The sequence below is a fragment of the Mesoplodon mirus genome (assembly GCF_964341445.2).
Source record: "Mesoplodon mirus genome assembly, chromosome: 15".
NCBI lineage: Eukaryota > Metazoa > Chordata > Mammalia > Artiodactyla > Ziphiidae > Mesoplodon > Mesoplodon mirus.
This window is the reverse complement of record NC_138991.1, coordinates 6,431,824-6,451,311: the sequence shown is the minus strand read 5'-3', so window position 1 is coordinate 6,451,311 and position 19,488 is coordinate 6,431,824. Positions and strand designations below refer to the sequence as shown.

Genomic DNA, 19,488 nt, shown 5'->3' with positions numbered 1-19,488 from the left:
AAACCAACTCGACGGCTTGAGTCACGGCCCGGCGGAGACGGCGCGCAGGCGCACTTACTTCGTAAGGCTCCGGAAGTGATGGAGACAACGGCCAGCCACGTTCGCGGCCGTTTTAGCGCCCGCGGTGCTCTCCGGATCCGACATTTGTTCGTGAGGCAGCAGTCCCTTGGCGTCAGGGTTGTCGCGTCGGAGATAAAGTCGGAGAAGGTGAACGAATCTCTAGAACACGCCCGTAAGATGGCGAGAAGGGCAGGAGCGAGTGGGGTCAATCGATAGCGCAGCGCTCGGCGCGGTGCCCTTTGTGCGTGCGCAGTGACGGTGCGCCCGGAGCGATCGATCGGGCATGATTCGCGTCTCCATTTTTCTAGGAGAGAGCGGGAGACCGAGAGAGCAGGACGAGCAGGTATGGGGGAGCCCGGGGTGCGTGGAATGGCGGGTGCGGTCGGCTAGCGCCTTTGGGGCACCACAGGAAGGACGCGGGCGAGGCGGGAAGAGTCCATAGTGAGCGGGGCGGCATGCGCCCTGAGTTGCCAGGCTGGGTCCGCGCTGTCCCTCCTCTTCCTCAAAGGCCTCTCACCCTCACTCCATTCTTCGCTGGCCTCTAGCTCGGGGTCATAGCGGAGCGTACGGTGAAGGGGGCGTTTGTGTTCTCTCCCTGGTCTTCCTTCCAGCTACGGGTACAACCAGTCCTGGACTGGGTTCTTCCTGTCTTCGGGCCGCAGACCCTTCACCTGCAAATTGGGGACGGTAATTAGGCGCTTTCTAGCCCAGCGAACGGGCGTTCTATGGGAGTTGAGAAGCAGGGCTCGTTCTCTCTTTTCCTATTTTAATCTCTTGGTAGCCCTATGATGCGCCTGGCACGAGTGAAGGATGGAATAGTGGTTAAGCTCTGGGCTCTGGGGTGGGTAATCCTGGTGGCCACTTTAATCTTGGACGAGTTACGCAGCCACGTTTTACTTGCAGTATTTCCTAACCTCTTTGAGCCGGTTTCATCATCTCTGTTGTGTCCTAGTGTTGTCTACACAAGCATGGATTTATATATATTTGCTTAATACCCATCAGTAGAGCACAGTAAGAGCTCAGGCTCTGGGTTAGGATCCAGGCTCCGCCATTTACAAGCTGTTGGATCCTGGGTGAGTTAACCCTCCTGTGCCTCTCCGGTTGCCCACTTCTAAAATGGGATAAGCTGAAGATTGAATGAGGTAGTGCATATTAGTTGCTTACACCACGTGTGTTATATGCGGAATGTCTAATGAATTTTAGCTAGTTTATCGTTAAGTTTTTAAGGAGCAGTACACGCAACAATTAGAGCAACACCATCTCTGGAGTGAAACCGCCTGCGTTCTAATGCTGGTTCCTCCAGTCACTAGTTCTGAGACCTTGGGCAAGTTATTTCCCCTCCTCACCTGTAAGCAAGATTACTGGACCTCCTTTATAGGATGTTGTTGAGGATTGAGATGAAACATGGTAAACACTTAGGAAACATTGGCTATTCTTATCATCAGTAGCTTCAGTAATTCTCCAGAGGGCCTTGGGTAGTTAAAAACACTGTTCCCCGCCCCTTTCCTACAGCACCTCCCACTTTCAGAATCACCCCCGTGAAGTGGTGTTAACTGCCCACTCCCCGCCCTTCTTTCTTATATTCTTCTCTCTCTCCTGTGCTCTGCGTTCCAGTTTTCTTCTGTGCCACAGCTACCTGTCTGCCTGTGACTTTTATTCTTTATTGCTGTTCCCCAGCTCCTGCAGCCTTCCGATACCTGTACAGATCTACACGTGTACAGACGTTGATTTTTACAATCAGATTATCTAATCATGTCAACCAGTTGGAGTTCTTTTTTTTTTTTTTTTGCATAAACTGGAAACGATCTGTAATTTTCTCTTTTGCTTTCTGAGCCTGAGAGAGAACTTAAACACTTGTAAATCAATCTAAATGCACAGTCCTTCCAATTTTTCCATTTTTTATAGTTATTTTGGCCATATCCTATTTGCCAATATTTTATTCAACAGTGCTTTCCAAAGTATTCTGTAATTAAATTATGTAATGTAGCAAGCTCGGTTGCCTTGAAACGTGTTTTAAGAATGACCATAACTGACATTAGTCAACATAACAGCTTAGCTGGTGGCAGCCGTAGTGTTTGGACGTCCAGCAGTAGCAGCTGTTATACCTATTGCAAACGTTAGCCAGGGTTTCATTAACAGAAGAAATGGAGGATTCTGGGATAGCGGTAAAGAATAAAACTCGCAGGTGGGTAATTTAGCAGAGACAAAATGTTCATGGAGAGAGGTTCCACTGTAAATGTTGGCTAACCTCATTTGAAACATTTCTGTGTGCTCCTGTGCTCAGTGCTCTACATGTGTCATCTTGTTTAGCTTTCACTGACTTATTTAACAGCTGAGGACCCTGATCTCAGAGAAGCATAGTTGCTGACCAAAGATAATGCCGATAGAGCTGGGATTTAAGCCCTGGAAAGGCCGACCAGATTCCTGTGTTGCTTCTGTGGTTTACTAGTGCCTCTGCCCCCTCATCATCACCTGTTTTCTCTCTTGCAGCTGGCAGGGAAATTATCTTCCTCTTCTCCAAGATGTACAGAACCAAAGTGGGCTTGAAGGATCGCCAGCAGCTCTACAAGCTGATCATTAGCCAGCTGCTCTATGACGGCTACATCAGCATTGCTAACGGCCTCATCAATGAAATCAAGCCTCAGTCTGTCTGTGCACCCTCGGAGCAGCTCCTGCACCTCATCAAACTAGGTAACTTGTGAACGCAAATTCATTGAGCCCATGACAAGGTTTCAGGTGTTTTTCAAGATTACTGCCCTTTAGTTTTAGTGGCTAGTATGTGTCGAGCACAGTGCTAGATACTGAAGGAGAAGGCAAAGTCCAGATTGTGAAGGCTTTGAGCAGGTTCTGGCCTCAGGGTCTTTATGTGAATTATCTGGAGCTTTCTGCCGCTGGAGTATTGACTTCAAGGCTCAGCACAGATGTCGTCTCAGAGTCCTCCTCATTTCTTCTAAAATAACCCGAACATCTTCGCCGTACCTCCCCAAGGGCTCTAAAACAACAGTCCCATTTCCTTCATAACAGAATCACTGTCTGAAATTTTCTATATTGTTTTGCGTTTCCCACACAATCCATACCACCTGCCAAAAGACTGCAAGTTGTTTTGGTTTGGGTTTTGATTTGGGTTTTATTATTTTGGCTGCGTCAGGTCTTAGTTGTGGCATGCAGGCTCTTTGTTGTGATGTGCAGGCTTCTCTCTAGTGGTGGCACGAGGGCTCTGTAGTTTGCAGCACGTGGGCTGTCTCATTGCGGCTTATGAGCTCAGTAGTTGTGGTGCCCGGGCTTAGTTGCCCCGCGGCATGTGGGATCTTAGTTCTCCAGCCAGGGATAGAACCCTCATCCCCTGCATTGGAAGGCGGATTCTTTACGACTGGACCACTGGGGAAGTCCCAGACTGCAAGTTTAATAAAGATATTGAACCTTGTCTTGTTCAACAGTGTATCCAGGTGCTTGCCTGTGTCATAGCAAGCACTCAGTAAAATACAGAATTGCCAAATGTATTTATTCTCTTTGACTTGGCAGTGTACACTGTTCGAATTTGCCTGAGGAAATAAAATGAATTCCACTGAAATGCCCAACAATATGGAATTGGTTGTACATGTTCTCATATTCATAAAGTTGGATCCAACAACATGATGTGGGTGAACGTTTATTACACTGGCCAGGTGTTTATTCCATATGAGTAAATGACCGAGTATGTCACACCACATTACATATCGTAATTTTATTTGTGTTTTACGAAATGAAACAACTGTGTGCGTGGAGAAAGGTCCAGAAGAATTCATACCGCCATGTTAACAGTAATTATCTCTGGGTGATATAATGCAAGGTTATGTATGTTTTTTTGTTTATCTGCATTTCTGATTTTTCCTATATTAATAAAAATCGTTCATACGATAGGTCGTTATTTTTCAATTTAACGTGCATTTTCTTGTTAAACTTCAGTTTGTTTAAACCTCAACATTCTTTCCAAGATGTTCCATTCCTGTTACTACTATCGATATATCTGACTTAATGAGCTTCAGAGCTGCTACTAACAGATCTCAACGCTAAACATACTAAAATTTGGAATGGGGAAAAATGGACAGTTCAACTACAGACCCGCTGTTTTTCAGGTTCTGTAGTTGTGGTTAAAGTAGAAACGTTTGGCGGCAGGTACCTGGGGGGGCGACTTTACCTGTTGGAGCCTAGCCTGCCACGACGCCTGTTGCCTTGCAGCGCTGTCACTGTGTATGCACGCAGGTCACAGTGCATAACTTTGTACAGTACTAAGTACCATGCAGCTCCAAGGAAGAGTAAGTTGACATCAGCAAACACCTTTCCCAGTTTGGATCCAGAACTTTGTCCTGTCTTTTTAAAATGACGTTTCTTCATGCCCTTAATTTTTATTCCTTTCAGGAATGGAGAACGATGATACTGCAGTTCAGTATGCAATTGGTCGGTCAGATACAGTTGCCCCTGGCACAGGAATTGACCTGGAGTTTGATGCAGATGTCCAGACTATGTCCCCAGAGGCTTCAGAGTATGAAACATGCTATGTCACATCCCATAAAGGACCATGTCGTGTAGCTACCTATAGTAGAGATGGGCAGTTAATAGCTACTGGATCTGCTGACGCTTCCATAAAAATACTTGACACAGAAAGGATGTTGGCCAAAAGTGCCATGCCAATAGAGGTAAAAATCCTGGTAATGTACTTACCATTTGCCTTTTGTTGTTCATTCTTGGGAGAATGAGAGCATAGTTTAAACCAGTTTTAACTTAGCATGGCTGTAGAATGTATACTTTGAGCCAGACAGATTTTACACTTTGAGATTCTCTTCTCTTCTTGCTGGCCTAGGTCATGATGAATGAGACTGCACAGCAGAACATGGAAAACCACCCAGTGATTCGAACTCTTTACGACCACGTGGATGAAGTCACGTGTCTTGCTTTCCACCCAACGGAACAGATCCTTGCCTCTGGTTCAAGGGACTATACTCTTAAATTATTTGATTATTCCAAACCATCTGCAAAAAGAGCCTTCAAATACATTCAGGTTAGGAATGTTTGGAAAGGAGCCGTATGCATTTTTTTCCCTAAATACAATGAGCTGTTGTGTGGCTCTTCTCTTTTTAAAAGTCGTCTCAGTGGTCGTCCTGTAAATAAAGAGGATGGCAGCCAGGACGCAGCGCCCGCTGCAAATGGCACGGCTCTCGTGCTATCATGCGCCCACTTCCTCTGGCCAGTGAGGATGGCGGCCGGTCACAGATAGAGTTCAGAATCCACATCACTCTTTAAAGGTTGCAGATTCCTGTTTAAAGAGAAAACACGACGAACTTCTCTAACTTAGGGGAATTTAAAAATTATTCAGTTGAAATTCTCAGGTGTTTGCTGGAAAAGCGACATTTGTTGCTCTCTTTTGAATATGCAGTTCAGAAATACTAATGTTTTAGTAGTGGCTTCCACCTCAATATTTGGAGCCCTGGGACAAATTAAAGAAGCCATTCTTATGGTTTATTTTTATTCATTAATCGTATGTGAATGTGTCATAGATTGATAGTATTCCCTTCTGAGTTTACCCACTGTTGATGTGCAAATGATGAGGCGCACCTGTGGTCTTTGGAATACTCTCACCAGTAGATAGTTTCGGAAATCCTTGTTCAGATGGTCCTTTCGTGTATTCCCGAAAGTTCTTTGTTCTTCTCTCACCTGTGTCATACCTAGTCACCGTTCTCTGGATTCTTTGCACCAGCCCAATGTTTTCCACATTTCCTCTGGGTTTAGTTGTTCACCGCTTGGTCTCTTTCCCAACAGGAGGCCGAAATGTTACGCTCCATCTCTTTTCATCCTTCTGGAGACTTCATACTTGTTGGAACTCAGCACCCTACTCTCCGACTTTATGACGTCAACACGTTTCAGTGCTTTGTCTCTTGCAATCCTCAAGACCAGCACACTGATGCCATATGCTCCGTTAATTACAACCCTAGCGCCAACATGTACGTGACCGGCAGCAAGGACGGCTGCCTCAAGCTGTGGGACGGGGTTTCAAACCGCTGCATCACAACCTTTGAGAAGGCGCATGACGGTGCTGAAGTGTGTTCCGCCCTCTTCTCCAAAAATTCAAAATACATTCTGTCCAGCGGAAAAGACTCTGTAGCTAAACTGTGGGAAATATCAACAGGACGAACCCTGGTCAGGTACACAGGTATGTGAGACGTTGATGTTACTTCACGCTTCTGAGGCATTTTGGTTTCCGGAACTCTCGTTTAGGCCCTCGAACTAGATCCACACAATACATCTGTGTGAACCAAACAAGAGGCAGAGCCGGCAGTGGAACCCCCGTTTCTTCACTTTGCCCTTCTCAGTAGGTTAACAGCTCAAATTGGGTCTGATTCCATGCAAGGAACACTCGAGAATTAGGTGGTCCGTTTGCAGACCCACGGCCTGCCCACTTCCCACAAAAACATGAAAGCAGTCCAGAGAAGAGGCTCAGTAAGCGAGAGGAAGGATCTGGGCTCATGCCCGAGAGCGGAGAAGGAGCCCCCAAAAGAGACCCCAAGTGTTCTGAACCTAGATATAAAGTGGGCCCTTCAGACAGAAACACAAAATTGTTAGTCTGATAGTCTAATTCACGTTGGTCTCTAACTGTAACAGTTGTGCCTGTGAGCTCTTTTGATGAGATCTGTTTCAATTTATCCTATCACTAGTAGTCAGTGTTTGTCTAATTATTTGATAGCAAGTATTAAAATATTGTGTTTCATTCTTCTGTTCCTTGTAGCAGAAAAGGCCGTTTGGTAGAAAACTTCAGCTAGTTTCCTCTGTTGTGAGATGTTTGTGTCATACGCTGAAATTGCCGTAACCAGAACTTCAAAACTCACAAGAAAACAGCACTATTGTAAGGGACTGCTGGGATGTTGTTAATAAGTGAAGAAAATTGAAGAGTTGGTGACATCTGAACCACTAGGGTGCAGCATAACCTACCGTAGATTTATCTCATTGTAACCAGAGTTTGCTTCCTGCCATCTCTCTGGCTTCCGGTGTAGATGGTATAGCTAGCAAGTCTTGGGAAGAGTCATTTTTGGTTTATGAATGTTTGGGATGTTTTATGGTTATATGTGGCTGATTGGTTTGTTTTTCTGGAGAATTGGGATTTGATTTTAAAGTGAGATTATAATGAATTTATATGCAGATTCCCTCTTTTTCTAATTCACAGTTTAAGACCCCTTCATGTCAGCACTTTTGGATCTGCTTTTCCAGTTTTAATCTTTAGTCAGAATTCAGAGGGCTCTTGAAGTAATGAAGGAAAAGGGAAAACTATCAAGTAAACATTAGAAATTTTTATGTTAAAAATTTAAAACACTCTAAACAAAATTAAATGCTGGCTAGGGAAAAAAAAAATTCATAGCATAGGTAATAAACATAGGTCAGACACTGCTCAGTGAACCCAAGAAAAGATGACCAGCTTCACTATAAACCTAAGAAATGAATGTGGAAGTATCTTTTTGCTCATCAGATTTCAGGAATTGGAAAGATTGGTATTATACAGTATTGATAAACGTTCCAGGAAATCACATGTTGTTAGGAGTGTGGTTGGTAAGATATTTCTGAAGGGCAGCTTGGTGTCATATTATCAAAATGTTAAATATACATTTTTTTGACTTGCTATATCCACTGTTAGAAATTTAACCTAAAAAGATTCTTGGGAAGCATGCACGTGCACACAGAAAAAGATATTCATCCCAGCATTATCTTGAGTAGTGGAAAGTTAGATAGAATATACATGTCCAGAAGAAGCACTGAGTAAATTGTTACATGGCCTTTCACGGCATGCAGCCTTTAAAAATAAACACTCGGCTTCCCTGGTGGCGCAGTGGTTGAGAGTCCGCCTGCCGATGCAGGGGACACGGGTTCGTGCCCCGGTCCGGGAGGATCCCACATGCCGCGGAGCGGCTGGGCCCGTGAGCCACAACTACTGAGCCTGCGCGTCCGGAGCCTGTGCTCCGCAACGGGAGAGGCCGCAACAGTGAGAGGCCCGCGTACCGCAAAAAAAATAAATAAACACTCATAGTAATGTTTGTTGAACACTTATACTGCAGAGCTGAATGGGCATTACACCTCATTTTAATCCCTGCAACATCTTGTGGGCAGGTGCTGGAATTATCCCTGCAGAGCAGAGGAGACAGTTAAGGCCCAGGGATGTTAAGTCATTTGTTCAAAGTCACATCGCTAATAAGTACTGAGTCCAGATCCAGCACCAAAGTGTGTATTTTTTTTTTTTTTTTTTGCGGTACGCAGGCCTCTCACTGTTGTGGCCTCTCCCATTACGGAGCACAGGCTCCGGACGCACAGGCTCAGCAGCCATGGCTCACGGGCCCAGCCGCTCTGCGGCATGTGGGATCTTCCCGCACCGGGGCACGAACCCGCGTCCCCTGCATCGGCAGGCGGACTCTCAACCACTGCGCCACCAGGGAAGCCCAGTGTGTATTTTTATCCATTAAGCTATATTCCCTCTTTGTAGGTCTCCACCACAAACTGTTGAATAAAAACTGTATGCCGTATGCCCTGATTTATAAAAATTACAAACGAGTATACAACGCATGTAGATATTTGGAAAAGATATTCATCAAAATGTTGACTCTGTAAAGTTATCAGGCAGATTTTTTTTAATAGTTCATATAATACTTGAAACATAAAATAGGCTTTTTTAAATTCATGGTCAAAAAAAAAAAGCATAGAGTTTCCTCTTGGAGAGTGGCTGTTCATCCATCCCAGTGATTCTAGTCCTAGGAATTTAGTCCTAAAGAAATAACGTGCTCCGCACAAAGAATGTTTGTCACAATATTACAGTTGGATACAAACTAACTGCCTAGCAGGAAAAGAATCATTACCTGATGGTGCTTCCAAACAATGGGATACTTTGCAGCCAGTAAAAACACAACGTATCCAACATGAAGTTAGATAATGTGGCACCACTTTTGTATTTTTTTAAGGTGTTTTTATGCCTAAAAATACATCAGAACATTAACAGAGTTGCATTAGGTGGTGGGCCCAAAGGTGATTTTCTTTTTCATACTTTTTTAGAGTTACCAAAATTGCACAATAAATGTATATTACTTCAGCAATTTTAAAATGCAGTTTTTACGTCAACAGAGCTAATAACAAAAGTAGAACAGTCTGGGCTCTAAGAAGTGAACTGGAAAGCTAGCCCTGGCGCCCAGTCCTTAACCTCTCGGTCACTGCACAGGTGCTGGCTTGAGCGGACGACAGGTGCACCGGACGCAGGCCGTTTTCAACCACACGGAGGACTACGTGCTGCTGCCTGACGAGAGGACCATCAGCCTCTGCTGCTGGGACTCGAGGACGGCCGAGCGCCGGAACCTGCTCTCGCTGGGCCACAACAATATCGTGCGCTGTATCGTGCACTCGCCCACCAACCCCGGCTTCATGACCTGCAGCGACGACTTCAGGGCGCGGTTTTGGTACCGGAGGTCAACCACGGACTAGAGCCGCCGGCGTTAAACAGGGTTCTTGTCTCGAGGACTCTGCCCCTCCTTGCCCATGTGTCCCGTCATCAGCCTCAGTAGTAAGTCATTGTACCATCTTCGGCAGCTGCGCTGCCACCTCTGCGTCCTTCTGGGATTTGTATGAAAGAATTTTTTTTACCTTGATGGAGAATCATGGTGGAAAAAGTTGGAAACACAGATCTGTACGGTTGTTCTGCAGTCACTGATTATTACAGTGTGATTTTCATCAGTTTTGTAAATACAGGACTTGCTATTTCCCTTGATCATTTGAAGAAGGATAGAGTATTCAAGTGCTTTCTAGATCTCAAGTGGATCTGTCATGAGGAATGTTCATCTGGATATTTTGTCAACTTCTGTGCCTGTTCTACATCCCCTTTGTACATTTCCTTTCAAAATACATTTTGGCAGATATGGGGGCATATGGCTCTGAGAATCAAGAGTTTTATGCCATATTACAACCATGTTAGAAAATCGATAGTATCAATTCTATCCTAAAGTGACATCATTCTGATAATAAAGTTCAGATCTGTGACGTTACTGTTAACACATTTTTCACTTCATTGAAACTAATGGCCAGCTTTTCCTGAAGATTTATAGAAGGTATATCTCCCATCACACGTCCCACATTATCCTTTCACAACCTAAAATGCTTGTCTTCAGTAAATGTGTTTCTGATGAGATTACTACCATTTGATAGGAAACATTGAAAACACATCCAGTGTAAAATCAAAATTAGGTGAGCCCGCTGAGCCCGAGGTGTTGCTCGCAGGTGTTGCTCATCTTCAGGAATGATTACTATCGATTGACTTCGTTCTTATGTAATTTTAAATCTTATTTTTCAGTTCCCTTCAGCATGAGCTGTAACTACTCATCGTGGATACACCCAGAAGCTGCACTCTCAGAAGTTTTTTTTTTTTTTTTTTTTGCAATTAACAAACTAATACAGGTTTTCTGGTTCTTGAAACTTTTTAGGCAGTGACAGTGGTTCTCTGGATTCAACTCTAGCTAGGTCAGAGAGCCCTGAGCTCCCCTTACAGAGAGAAACTTTGGTTTATCATTATCTCCCAATACAAATACCTCATGGTCTGGGTAGGAGTACCTAGAAATACAGTCTGGGATCATTTGATAAAGATATGAAATATATTAAAGTAATTGTCTTATGTTACAGGAATTTTATAGTCTTCTGAAGTTTACTGTATAAAAATTCTGCTTTAGACTTCATCCTTAAGGATCATTTTAACTCTTTGGTTTATAAAACCATTTTCAGCATTCTTAACGTGTTAAGTCACAGGTTTTAGTTCAGATTTCCAAAGAGCTATATTTTTTGGTCCGTAGTGAGTATAAATTTATTTTGTGTTCTCATTCTGTGGTATTTGAGCTTGGCCATCTGTGGGTGCTCTTCTTGTACGACCGAAAGAAACCTATTGAATAGAAACAAGGATAACCAATTCTACCCCAAAATTACCAACCAAAACTACCCACGTTTTCCAACTTTCAGCCTATGAAACTATAAAGCAAAGGTTCAACTTTTCTGCTTATTCTCTCTGGCACACGCACTGGGATGACCACACTGCACGCCTGATACAAGTTCCATTGGACCTTTTTAACTGTTCATGAATTTAAATGATACTGCCTACTTTTTCCAGCTTTTGGAATAGTCTCAGCAATAGATGTGTAGTTTCAGGACTTCTGTTTACAAGATCAAGATGCTTTTGTGTGTTTCCAAAATAGACTTCTTTTAAAAATTTTTTTCTTTTAAAAATCACATTAATGTTTGAAACTGGTCTAAATGCCAGGGATATTACATGGACTTGGTTTCATCACATCATTAATTGTACCACTTAATTTTACCACATAACACCCTGACATTCAGATGGTGAGTAATATCCAGTTAAGATAAGAACTTATAACATCTATGTTATTTTTTAAAGACATGTGATTTCTAAAATAAACTTTTTGTATATAATGATAATTTAAAGCTAGTGTTTGTTTGTTTGGTTTTGGAGCTTGCCTTGAATGTTTCTGTATTTGAACGTAAGTTCTCGAACAGCAGTTGTGACTTTGGACTGACACTTTTCACACTGTTTCTTTAGTGCTTTGTTCTAGAAGCCAGATTTTCGTAGCTTAATCACCTTTAGCTGTGTATCTTTCCTCTTCTATGAATGTACAATTTTTAGTATAATCTATTTCTTTAGATCGTTCAGAGAAATCTGGCTTTTGCCTTAAGCTTTGGTTTCTCTTAGGAAAGGAGATGTTGGGGGCATCTAAGTCTCAGGCAAGTCATTTCCAGGCGATAGCTTCCTTTTCTGTGATTGAAGAACTTTATCAAAATCATCCCCAACATGCACTTCAATCACTGAACCTCCTTTTTTAAAAACACATGATATAAGCAGAATTGGGGGAGGGGAATAACATTTACTTCTTGCAGGACACTTCTACTGAAAAAAAACAGCAGGCCAGACAGAACCCTTTCAGTACGAACCTGGATAGAATTTGTTTTTAATCACTAAGTAGATAGCTGAGCTAGCAAGAAAGTGAGGGGGTTTCTGAGGCAGACCCCACACAAAGCACAAATCCAGAGGATTAACAGTGACAGAGCTGCCAGTTGCACCAAGGACATTTGTCAGTCCCTTGTAGCCTAAAGATTTCTGGGCTCTGAGTCTTCACGGGGTTAGGAACTTTGATCAAGACCCAGAAAGAAAACCCAGAATCCAAAAGGTGGCCCCTCAGCAAAAGGGTGAACTGGACAAAATCCCCACCTCAGAGAAAGAGGAATGCGGCCCAACACTACTGGCTCAGGTTTGCAGGGAAGGGTCGAGTGTTGGCACAGGGGTGGGTCTTCGAGAATCCCATCCACAAGCAGGGTTGAAGCAATCCACACTACCTATGTGGTTTGGAGAAAAGCAAGCTGAGAATTTCAAGCAACTCCAGCTGATAGTGGCCATGAGTGCCAGACAGGCCAGCACCAGTTCTTTATGGATGAGCACATCTTAACACCAGGCCTCAATTCCTTCTCCCAGAGAAAGCGCTAAGAATCATGTGTTCACAAGTGAACATAGGAAACAGCCACTGTGATGAGAATCAGAAACGAGTCAGACTTAGTGGAATTAGCAGATGCACAATATATATGTAGAATATGTTTGAAGAACTAAAACAGAATAACTAAAATGGGGCCCGGGATCAAGAGACGTCAAAAGTAACCAAGTGGGTTTGAACAACAAAAACTATAAAACATTCAACACATCCATAGCTTTCGTACCTCATGTTTTTGCCCTTTTTCTAGAGCCTTTGCCTTCACCTTGCTACTCCCTTAGTGGGTGTTTTCATCTATGAAGCCTCTTTCCCAGTCATTTTCTGGCCAATTTACTCTTCCTGGCTGCTCACCTGCAATGACTACTGGCCTGTGGTGTCATTTTCTGCCCCGGATTTTCTTGATCTTCCTGTCTGCATTCAGCCTTTTCCTCCAGCTTTACACCCTCTCCACCTGCAGTGTTTCCTTTGCATCCGGTTTTTCAAGTCTTGCTCTTACTCTTTTTCCCTCTCAACCTTGGGATCAAAATTCAGGCTCTTAAGCTCAGTTCTCACTAATAATTAGTAGCTGTAGAATCGCAGTCCTCCCTGTATTATCCCTATACTAGGGTATTTAGATGAATTTGTTGGCAATTTATGAAATCCTACTTTGACCAAAGGAGCTGGGTTTTTTGTTTTTTGTTTTTTTGCGGTACTAGGGCCTCTCACTGTTGTGGCCTCTCCCGTTGTGGAGCACAGGCTCCGGACGCGCAGGCTCAGCAGCCATGGCTCACGGGCCCAGCCGCTCTGCGGCATGTGGGATCTTCCCGGACCGGGGCACGAACCCGTGTCTCCTGCATCGGCAGGCGGACTCTCAACCACTGTGCCACCAGGGAAGCCCAAAGGAGCTGTTTTGAGTTATGTTCATGAAGTTAAAATCTGCCAGATAATCAGGTGATTTTAAAGCAGCAGAGTCTGAAATGTCCTGCCAGGCCTATAAGGCTCTGGACATTATGAGTGGTGTTTGGCTGGACTTGAATAAGTCAGGTATTGAGCTACCACTCATGGAGCTGAATGGCTGGAAGTCCACACGAAAACAATATAAAAGCATATAAAGAGCAGTACACAAAAGCCATCTGCCTTCTTGTACATTTATTTATTTACTTATTTTTAATTTATTTATTTGGCAGTGCCGGGTCTTAGTTGAGGCAAGCGGGATCTTTAGTTGTGGCACATGGGATCTAGTTTCCTGACCAGGTATCAAACCCGGGACCCCTGCATTGGGAGCATGGCGTCTTAGCCACTGGACCACCAGGGAAGTCCCTGCCTTCTTGCACATTGATTGGGAGCTGTGGAGGTGATCTGACTCCCTAGGTTCTGAAAAGAAAATCAATTCAAAATTCTGTTCTCTGGAATTCCCTGGCGCTCCAGTAGTTAAGACAGAACTCTGCGTTTTCACTGCCGAGGGCCTAGGTTCAATCCCTGTTTGGGGAACTAAGATCCTGCATGATGCTCAGCCAAAAAAAAAAAAAAAAAATACTGTTCTCAGTGGTACCTTAGTTAAGAGAGGAGGGGTGGGAATTACCTTATTAGAAGCTCTCTCACTTGGTTCTTTTGAATTCTAACTGTTTCAAACTTCTGCCTGCAGTATATTGTGAAAACCACCCAATTTTCTAGAATGATCAACTCTCACAATATTTGTGCACGTAAGAGACTCATTTGCCTTAAGATGTAAATATGAATGGATTGCAGCAAAATGTCTACAGGCTTTCATTCAGAAAAATCTTAGCAGGGTCAAATAGGAGTCTGAGAACTCAAGCCCCTTGTTCACAAAATACTACACTAAATATCTATGTAGGGGTGAGTATTTAATTTCAAGGCCAAATCCTATTACTTTTGTGTCTTGGATTTTGGTTCTGATTGTTTTTCCTTAAAAAGGCATGCAGGGGGTCTCCCTGGTGGCGCAGTGGTTGAGAGTCCGCCTGCCGATGCAGGGGATACGGGTTCGTGCCCCGGTCTGGGAGGATCCCATATGCCGCGGAGCGGCTGGGCCCGTGAGCCATGGCCGCTGGGCCTGCGCATCCGGAGCCTGTGCTCCGCAACGGGAGAGGCCACAACAGTGAGAGGCCCGCATACCGCAAAAAGAAAAAAAAAAAAAAAAAAAAAAAAAAAAAGGCATGCAGGGACTTACCTGGTGGCACAGTGGTCAAGAATCCGCCTGCCAATGCAGGGGACACGGGTTCGATCCCTGGTCTGGGAAGACCCCACATGCTGCAGAGCAACTAAGCCCGTGCGCCACACTATTAAGCCTGTGCCACAATTACTGAAGCCCGCGTGCCTAGAGCCCGTGCTGCAAAACAAAGGCACCGCAATGAGAAGCCCGTGCACCGCACTAGAGAAAGCCCATGCACAGCAACGAAGACCCAACACATATGAATTTATTTATTCATAAATAAATAAATGAAATAAATTTTTAAATAAGACATGCAAATTACAGCATTCTAATCTGTTTAGGGACCTTTGAAGTCAGCCCTTCAGTATAGGGAAGAATTACTGTCTGGAGTTCGAGAAGGTGATAGGAACCGTCTAAAGTTGAATTGGTGTGAAATCTGTCTGTTGTCTTTTTTTGTTCATCACTGTGTGACCTTGAGTGAGTATATCCATCCTTTCTTTTTACTTTTTTTCAAATATATACGAAAGTCAATAATACAGTAGAAACAATGATTGCCAGGGACGGGGACAGAGGAGACCAAGGAATGACAGCTGATGGGTACGGGCTTTCTCACTGGGGTGACGAAAACATTCTGGAATTAGTGGTGATGGTTGCACAACTCTGAATATACTAAAAAACACTGAATCGTACTTTTGTGGTATGTGAATTAAATCTTAATAAAGCTGTTATTTTTTTAATTCAATATCAGCAGTACAGTACAATGAATCCCCATGGACTCATCACTCGGACTCCCCAGTTTTCAACTCATGCCCAGTATTGTCCTACCTATACCTCTATCTACTTTCCCCTTGAATTATTTTGAATTTTCAAATTTTATCTGTAAATATTTCAGTATATATCTCTGAGAGATAAGGACTTTTTAAAATGCAATCATAACATTTTTCCGTCTCAATATATATGTGGAAGCATGGAATCTTGGTTTAATAAATTCCCACTCTGGAAACATGAACCTCAGCCTTAGCTGGACAGTGCTTGCCTCTTCCTCATCTGAGGTGCTACATGGCCCATGGCCACTGACACAGAGGAGCTGCTGGAGCCAGAAGAAAAAGCAGGAGGGAAGAGGTGCACCCAAGAGAAACACCCAGATTCACATTTAACAACATGGAAATCACCTGCTATTTTGCAGCGGCCTTTGCCTCACACATATCACCTGTTATATGCATTGCAGTGGTACTACTTTAATGAGTTGTCTCAGCTGTAAAGACTAACAGGATAAACTACTTCTGTTAGCTCAGGCTCTATACTGCTCTGCCCCTGCTTCTCGTACCTTGCCTTCCTCGTGAAGCCTTCCCTAAATTACTCCCCCACTCTCCCATCTCTGTCCTCCTCTCTATGGATCTCCACCTTGAACTTGTTGCCAAGTCAGTTTGTGACCCTTCTGTGCAATCACTGTTCCCTCCCTGTTATCTGCTCCCATCAACAGCATGTCAATTAATTGGCACTGCAAGTTAACTTCCAACACTGGTAACGATTTAAAATATAGGTCGTGGGGACTTCCTTAGTGGTCAGGTGGCTAAGACTCTACACTCCCAAAGCAGGGGGCCCAGGTTCAATCCCTGGTCAGGGACCTAGATCCCACATGCCACAGCTAAGAGTTCGCATGCTGCAACTAGAAGATCCTGCATGCTGCAACTAAGGCCTGACAGAGCTAAATAAATCTTTTTAAAAATAAATAAATAAAATAAAATATAGATTGTCTCAGCCAGAAATCAGTCAGCTATTTCCACCTGTAAATCCTTCCTGGTGCTCAGACTTGTAGGGGCTACATGTGGGACAGCCAGCAGACAAGACAGTAAGTACTGTAATCACAGGAGAGAGACAGCCCACTGGAGGTGGAAGCTGAGCCCCGCTGGGAAGGATGGGTACTAGTTTGTTTATGTGAAATAAAAGTGTGAACATGCCTAGCAAGGAATCTGCTCTCGGGTAGGTCCTCTCTGGATGTTTAGTCTGAACTTAAGGAAAGTGGAAAGACTTAGCAAGTCCTCCCGGACTGTGTGAATTAGTGTGGCATCAAGTGGGTGGGTCGGTGAGATTTGAGAGATAATGTATTGATAAGTGCTCAGCATAGCCCTGCTGCAGAGCCAGCACTCAAAGACCAGGGGGTGAGTATGGGGGTCAGAGCAGGGGGAAGCGGAAGGGTGCACCTGACGGGGAAAGATGTGGGATGAGGTCCCTTGGGCACGCCCCCCCCACACACTGGACTCGTTTTCTCCGGCTGTTGCAGGGTAAGTTTTAGGGGGCAAGAAGGAAGAAACACTGACCGCTATCACAAATTTGTCCTGGCGGCGTCTAATCAGAGAAATATGCTTGGTCTGTCCAGGGGGAGTTGTTCCACCACGTTCAAGGGATGAGAATTCCGTGCGTTCATAAGTAGGAACTTCACCCTATAAAGCAGAAGACTTTTTTTTTTCCTTTTGTGGTTTCTCGTAGCAAATGTGTGACAATTTGTACTTACAGACATCACACGTTGAGGAGTGAGTGTGGCCTGGATTTCTGGTCTCCCTTCCTTCACCTCTTTTCTTCTCGTCCTTTCCAGAAAGTTTGCTGCTCGGAGAATCATTCTGACAATTTCCCGTGCTGTCAACTCCATAGAATTCAGTTTCTGAGAACCAGCCAGAGGCATGCAGTGACATTGCGTAACCACCTCTGAAGTCGGAGATATCAGCCGTGGAGCTCAAAGGAGCCGTTTCACACCAGCAACATGAAAGGATCCAGCATCAGGGACGGAGCGCCCAAGGTGAGTGGCGGGGCTGTCTGCAGAGGCAGACGGAGCAGCCTGTGTGTGTTAGGAGGACAGCGGCCAATGTCAGGGCTGAGTTTCTGATGAAGTCAAAGATGAATACCACTGACATCTAAGTTTGAGAAGAGAAAGTTTCACGTGAGTTTAAGTATAGAAACTATATGTGCCGTAAAGCTCCTGACCAGTCTGACTCAGAGATGGTTGCAAATTACTTTCTAGCAAAACCCAGTTTATGCGGTTGATAACACAACCCATCCCTTTGAATCCATTCACCTTCTAACAAACTTCTGAGCGAGACATGGGTCTCTGCCCCAGCCCTGAGTCCTCAGCGGGCCTTCCTAGTGCTGTTTTCACGTTACCTTCTGTACTGACATGCATGAGTGGAGCTCAAGTCTGTGACAGGAATCAAAAAGGATTTGCTGTTTAGAATGTTGAAATGGCTGCTAAAAGAAAACTGCTTGGACACAAGGAAAAGTGAAGGTCAGGGTTATTTTGCTACATCTTTTAAAAATTTTAAGTAGAACAGGAAAAAAAATGAAACAATTATGAAATGGGGAGCTTGCTTATATGATTAAATATGTTATTTATTATTATTATAATAACAATAGGTGTCACTGGTGAAATGTACAGCTGAATAACCCATGACAGTCTCTCTTACGTAGATTGCTACCCTAGAATTTTGTACCTGACTATTTTCTTTGAAAAATTTTAAACCATTGGGAAAATAGAAAAAAAAATTCAGTAAACCTGTGCGTATCCTTTACCTGGATTCACCGATTCCTGGCACTTTGTCACATTTGTGTGCATCTATTTGTATATATTTAGACACAGGCTACATTCACATTTTCCAAAAATCCAAAAACATCCTTTCTAGCTTTTTTGGCTGTTATTATTTCTTTGCATGTTTATTTGTTTTTTTTTCCAACCCAGGACTCATTCCAGGATCACACATTTTGTTTGTTAGGTCTCTGTCATCCTTAATCTAGAACAGTCCACTACTTTTTTTTTTTTTTACATCTTTATTGGAGTATAATTGCTTTACAATGGTGTGTTAGTTTCTGCTTTATAACAAAGTGAATCAACTCTACATATACATATGTCCCCATATCTCTTCCCTCTTGTGTCTCCCTCCCTCCCACCCTCCCTATCCCACCCCTCTAGGTGGTCACAAAGCACTGAGCTGATCTCCCTGTGCTATGCGGCTGCTTCCCACTAGCTATCTATTTTACGTTTGGTAGTGTATATATGTCCATGCCTCTCTCTCGCTTTGTCCCAGCTTACCCTTCCCCCTCCCCATATCCTCAAGTCCATTCTCTAGTAGGTTTGTGTCTTTATTCCTGTCTTACCCCTAGGTTCTTCATCAGTCCACTACTTTTTTATTTCTTTAATAACACTGACATTCTCTACAAATATCCAGATTTTTTAATGATTTATACTTTTTTTTTAGAGAAATCTATATTCTTTTTTTTTTTTTAATTTAGTTATTTAGGGCTGTGTTGGTCTTCATTTCTGTGCGAGGGCTTTCTCTAGTTGCGGCAAGCGGGGGCCACTCTTCATCGCGGTGCGCGGGCCTCTCACTATCGCGGCCTCTCCTGTTGCGCAGCACAGGCTCCAGACGCGCAGGCTCAGTAGTTGTGGCTCACGGGCCCAGCCGCTCCGCGGCACGTGGGATCCTCCCAGACCAGGGCTCGAACCCGTGTCCCCTGCATTAGCAGGCAGACTCTCAACCACTGCGCCACCAGGGAAGCCCTATACTTTTTTTTAATGGGCCACTTATTCTGTCCACTTTCTATAGCACTTTACAATGTGTAATTGTAACATGTATATGTGTAATTAACATGTATATATACATATAACATATATTTGGTAGTCCCGGCATCCCCATGAATTTCTATTATTGATATTGTACAGATAATAACAGCTGACCCTTACTGACTGTC

The 19,488-nt window shown here is 43.9% G+C and overlaps 2 protein-coding genes across 5 annotated transcripts in view; both read left to right on the top strand.

Annotated features, from left to right (window-relative positions):
• Nucleotides 1–88: 88 nt before the first annotated feature.
• On the top strand, nucleotides 89–11,638 carry CSTF1 (cleavage stimulation factor subunit 1). Its single transcript, XM_082600331.1, has 6 exons — nucleotides 89–403; nucleotides 2,551–2,751; nucleotides 4,459–4,736; nucleotides 4,901–5,098; nucleotides 5,857–6,247; nucleotides 9,287–11,638. The coding sequence occupies exons 2-6, from the start codon at nucleotides 2,583–2,585 to the stop codon at nucleotides 9,544–9,546; spliced, it is 1,296 nt and encodes a 431-aa protein (XP_082456457.1). The 5' UTR covers nucleotides 89–403; nucleotides 2,551–2,582; the 3' UTR covers nucleotides 9,547–11,638.
• Nucleotides 11,639–17,015: 5,377 nt separating this feature from the next.
• The window catches only part of CASS4 (Cas scaffold protein family member 4), a gene marked incomplete at its 5' end in the record, with an annotated part of 39,581 nt that continues 37,108 nt past the window's right edge, over nucleotides 17,016–19,488 (top strand). For 2 of the 4 annotated variants that reach the window (XM_082600339.1, XM_082600336.1), the window contains one exon: nucleotides 17,016–17,545. In XM_082600339.1, the coding sequence (XP_082456465.1) occupies nucleotides 17,510–17,545 (36 nt within the window). The other 2 variants (XM_082600337.1, XM_082600338.1) reach the window with 2 other exon arrangements.

Bases quoted from the DNA above. Each gene is read 5' to 3' on its own strand.
- CSTF1 (XM_082600331.1), top strand. From the start codon at position 2,583: ATGTACAGAACCAAAGTGGGCTTGAAGGATCGCCAGCAGCTCTACAAG. The intron at 4,737-4,900 runs GTAAAAATCCTG...TTGCTGGCCTAG, and splicing joins AAAGTGCCATGCCAATAGAG to GTCATGATGAATGAGACTGC. The intron at 5,099-5,856 runs GTTAGGAATGTT...CTTTCCCAACAG, and splicing joins GAGCCTTCAAATACATTCAG to GAGGCCGAAATGTTACGCTC.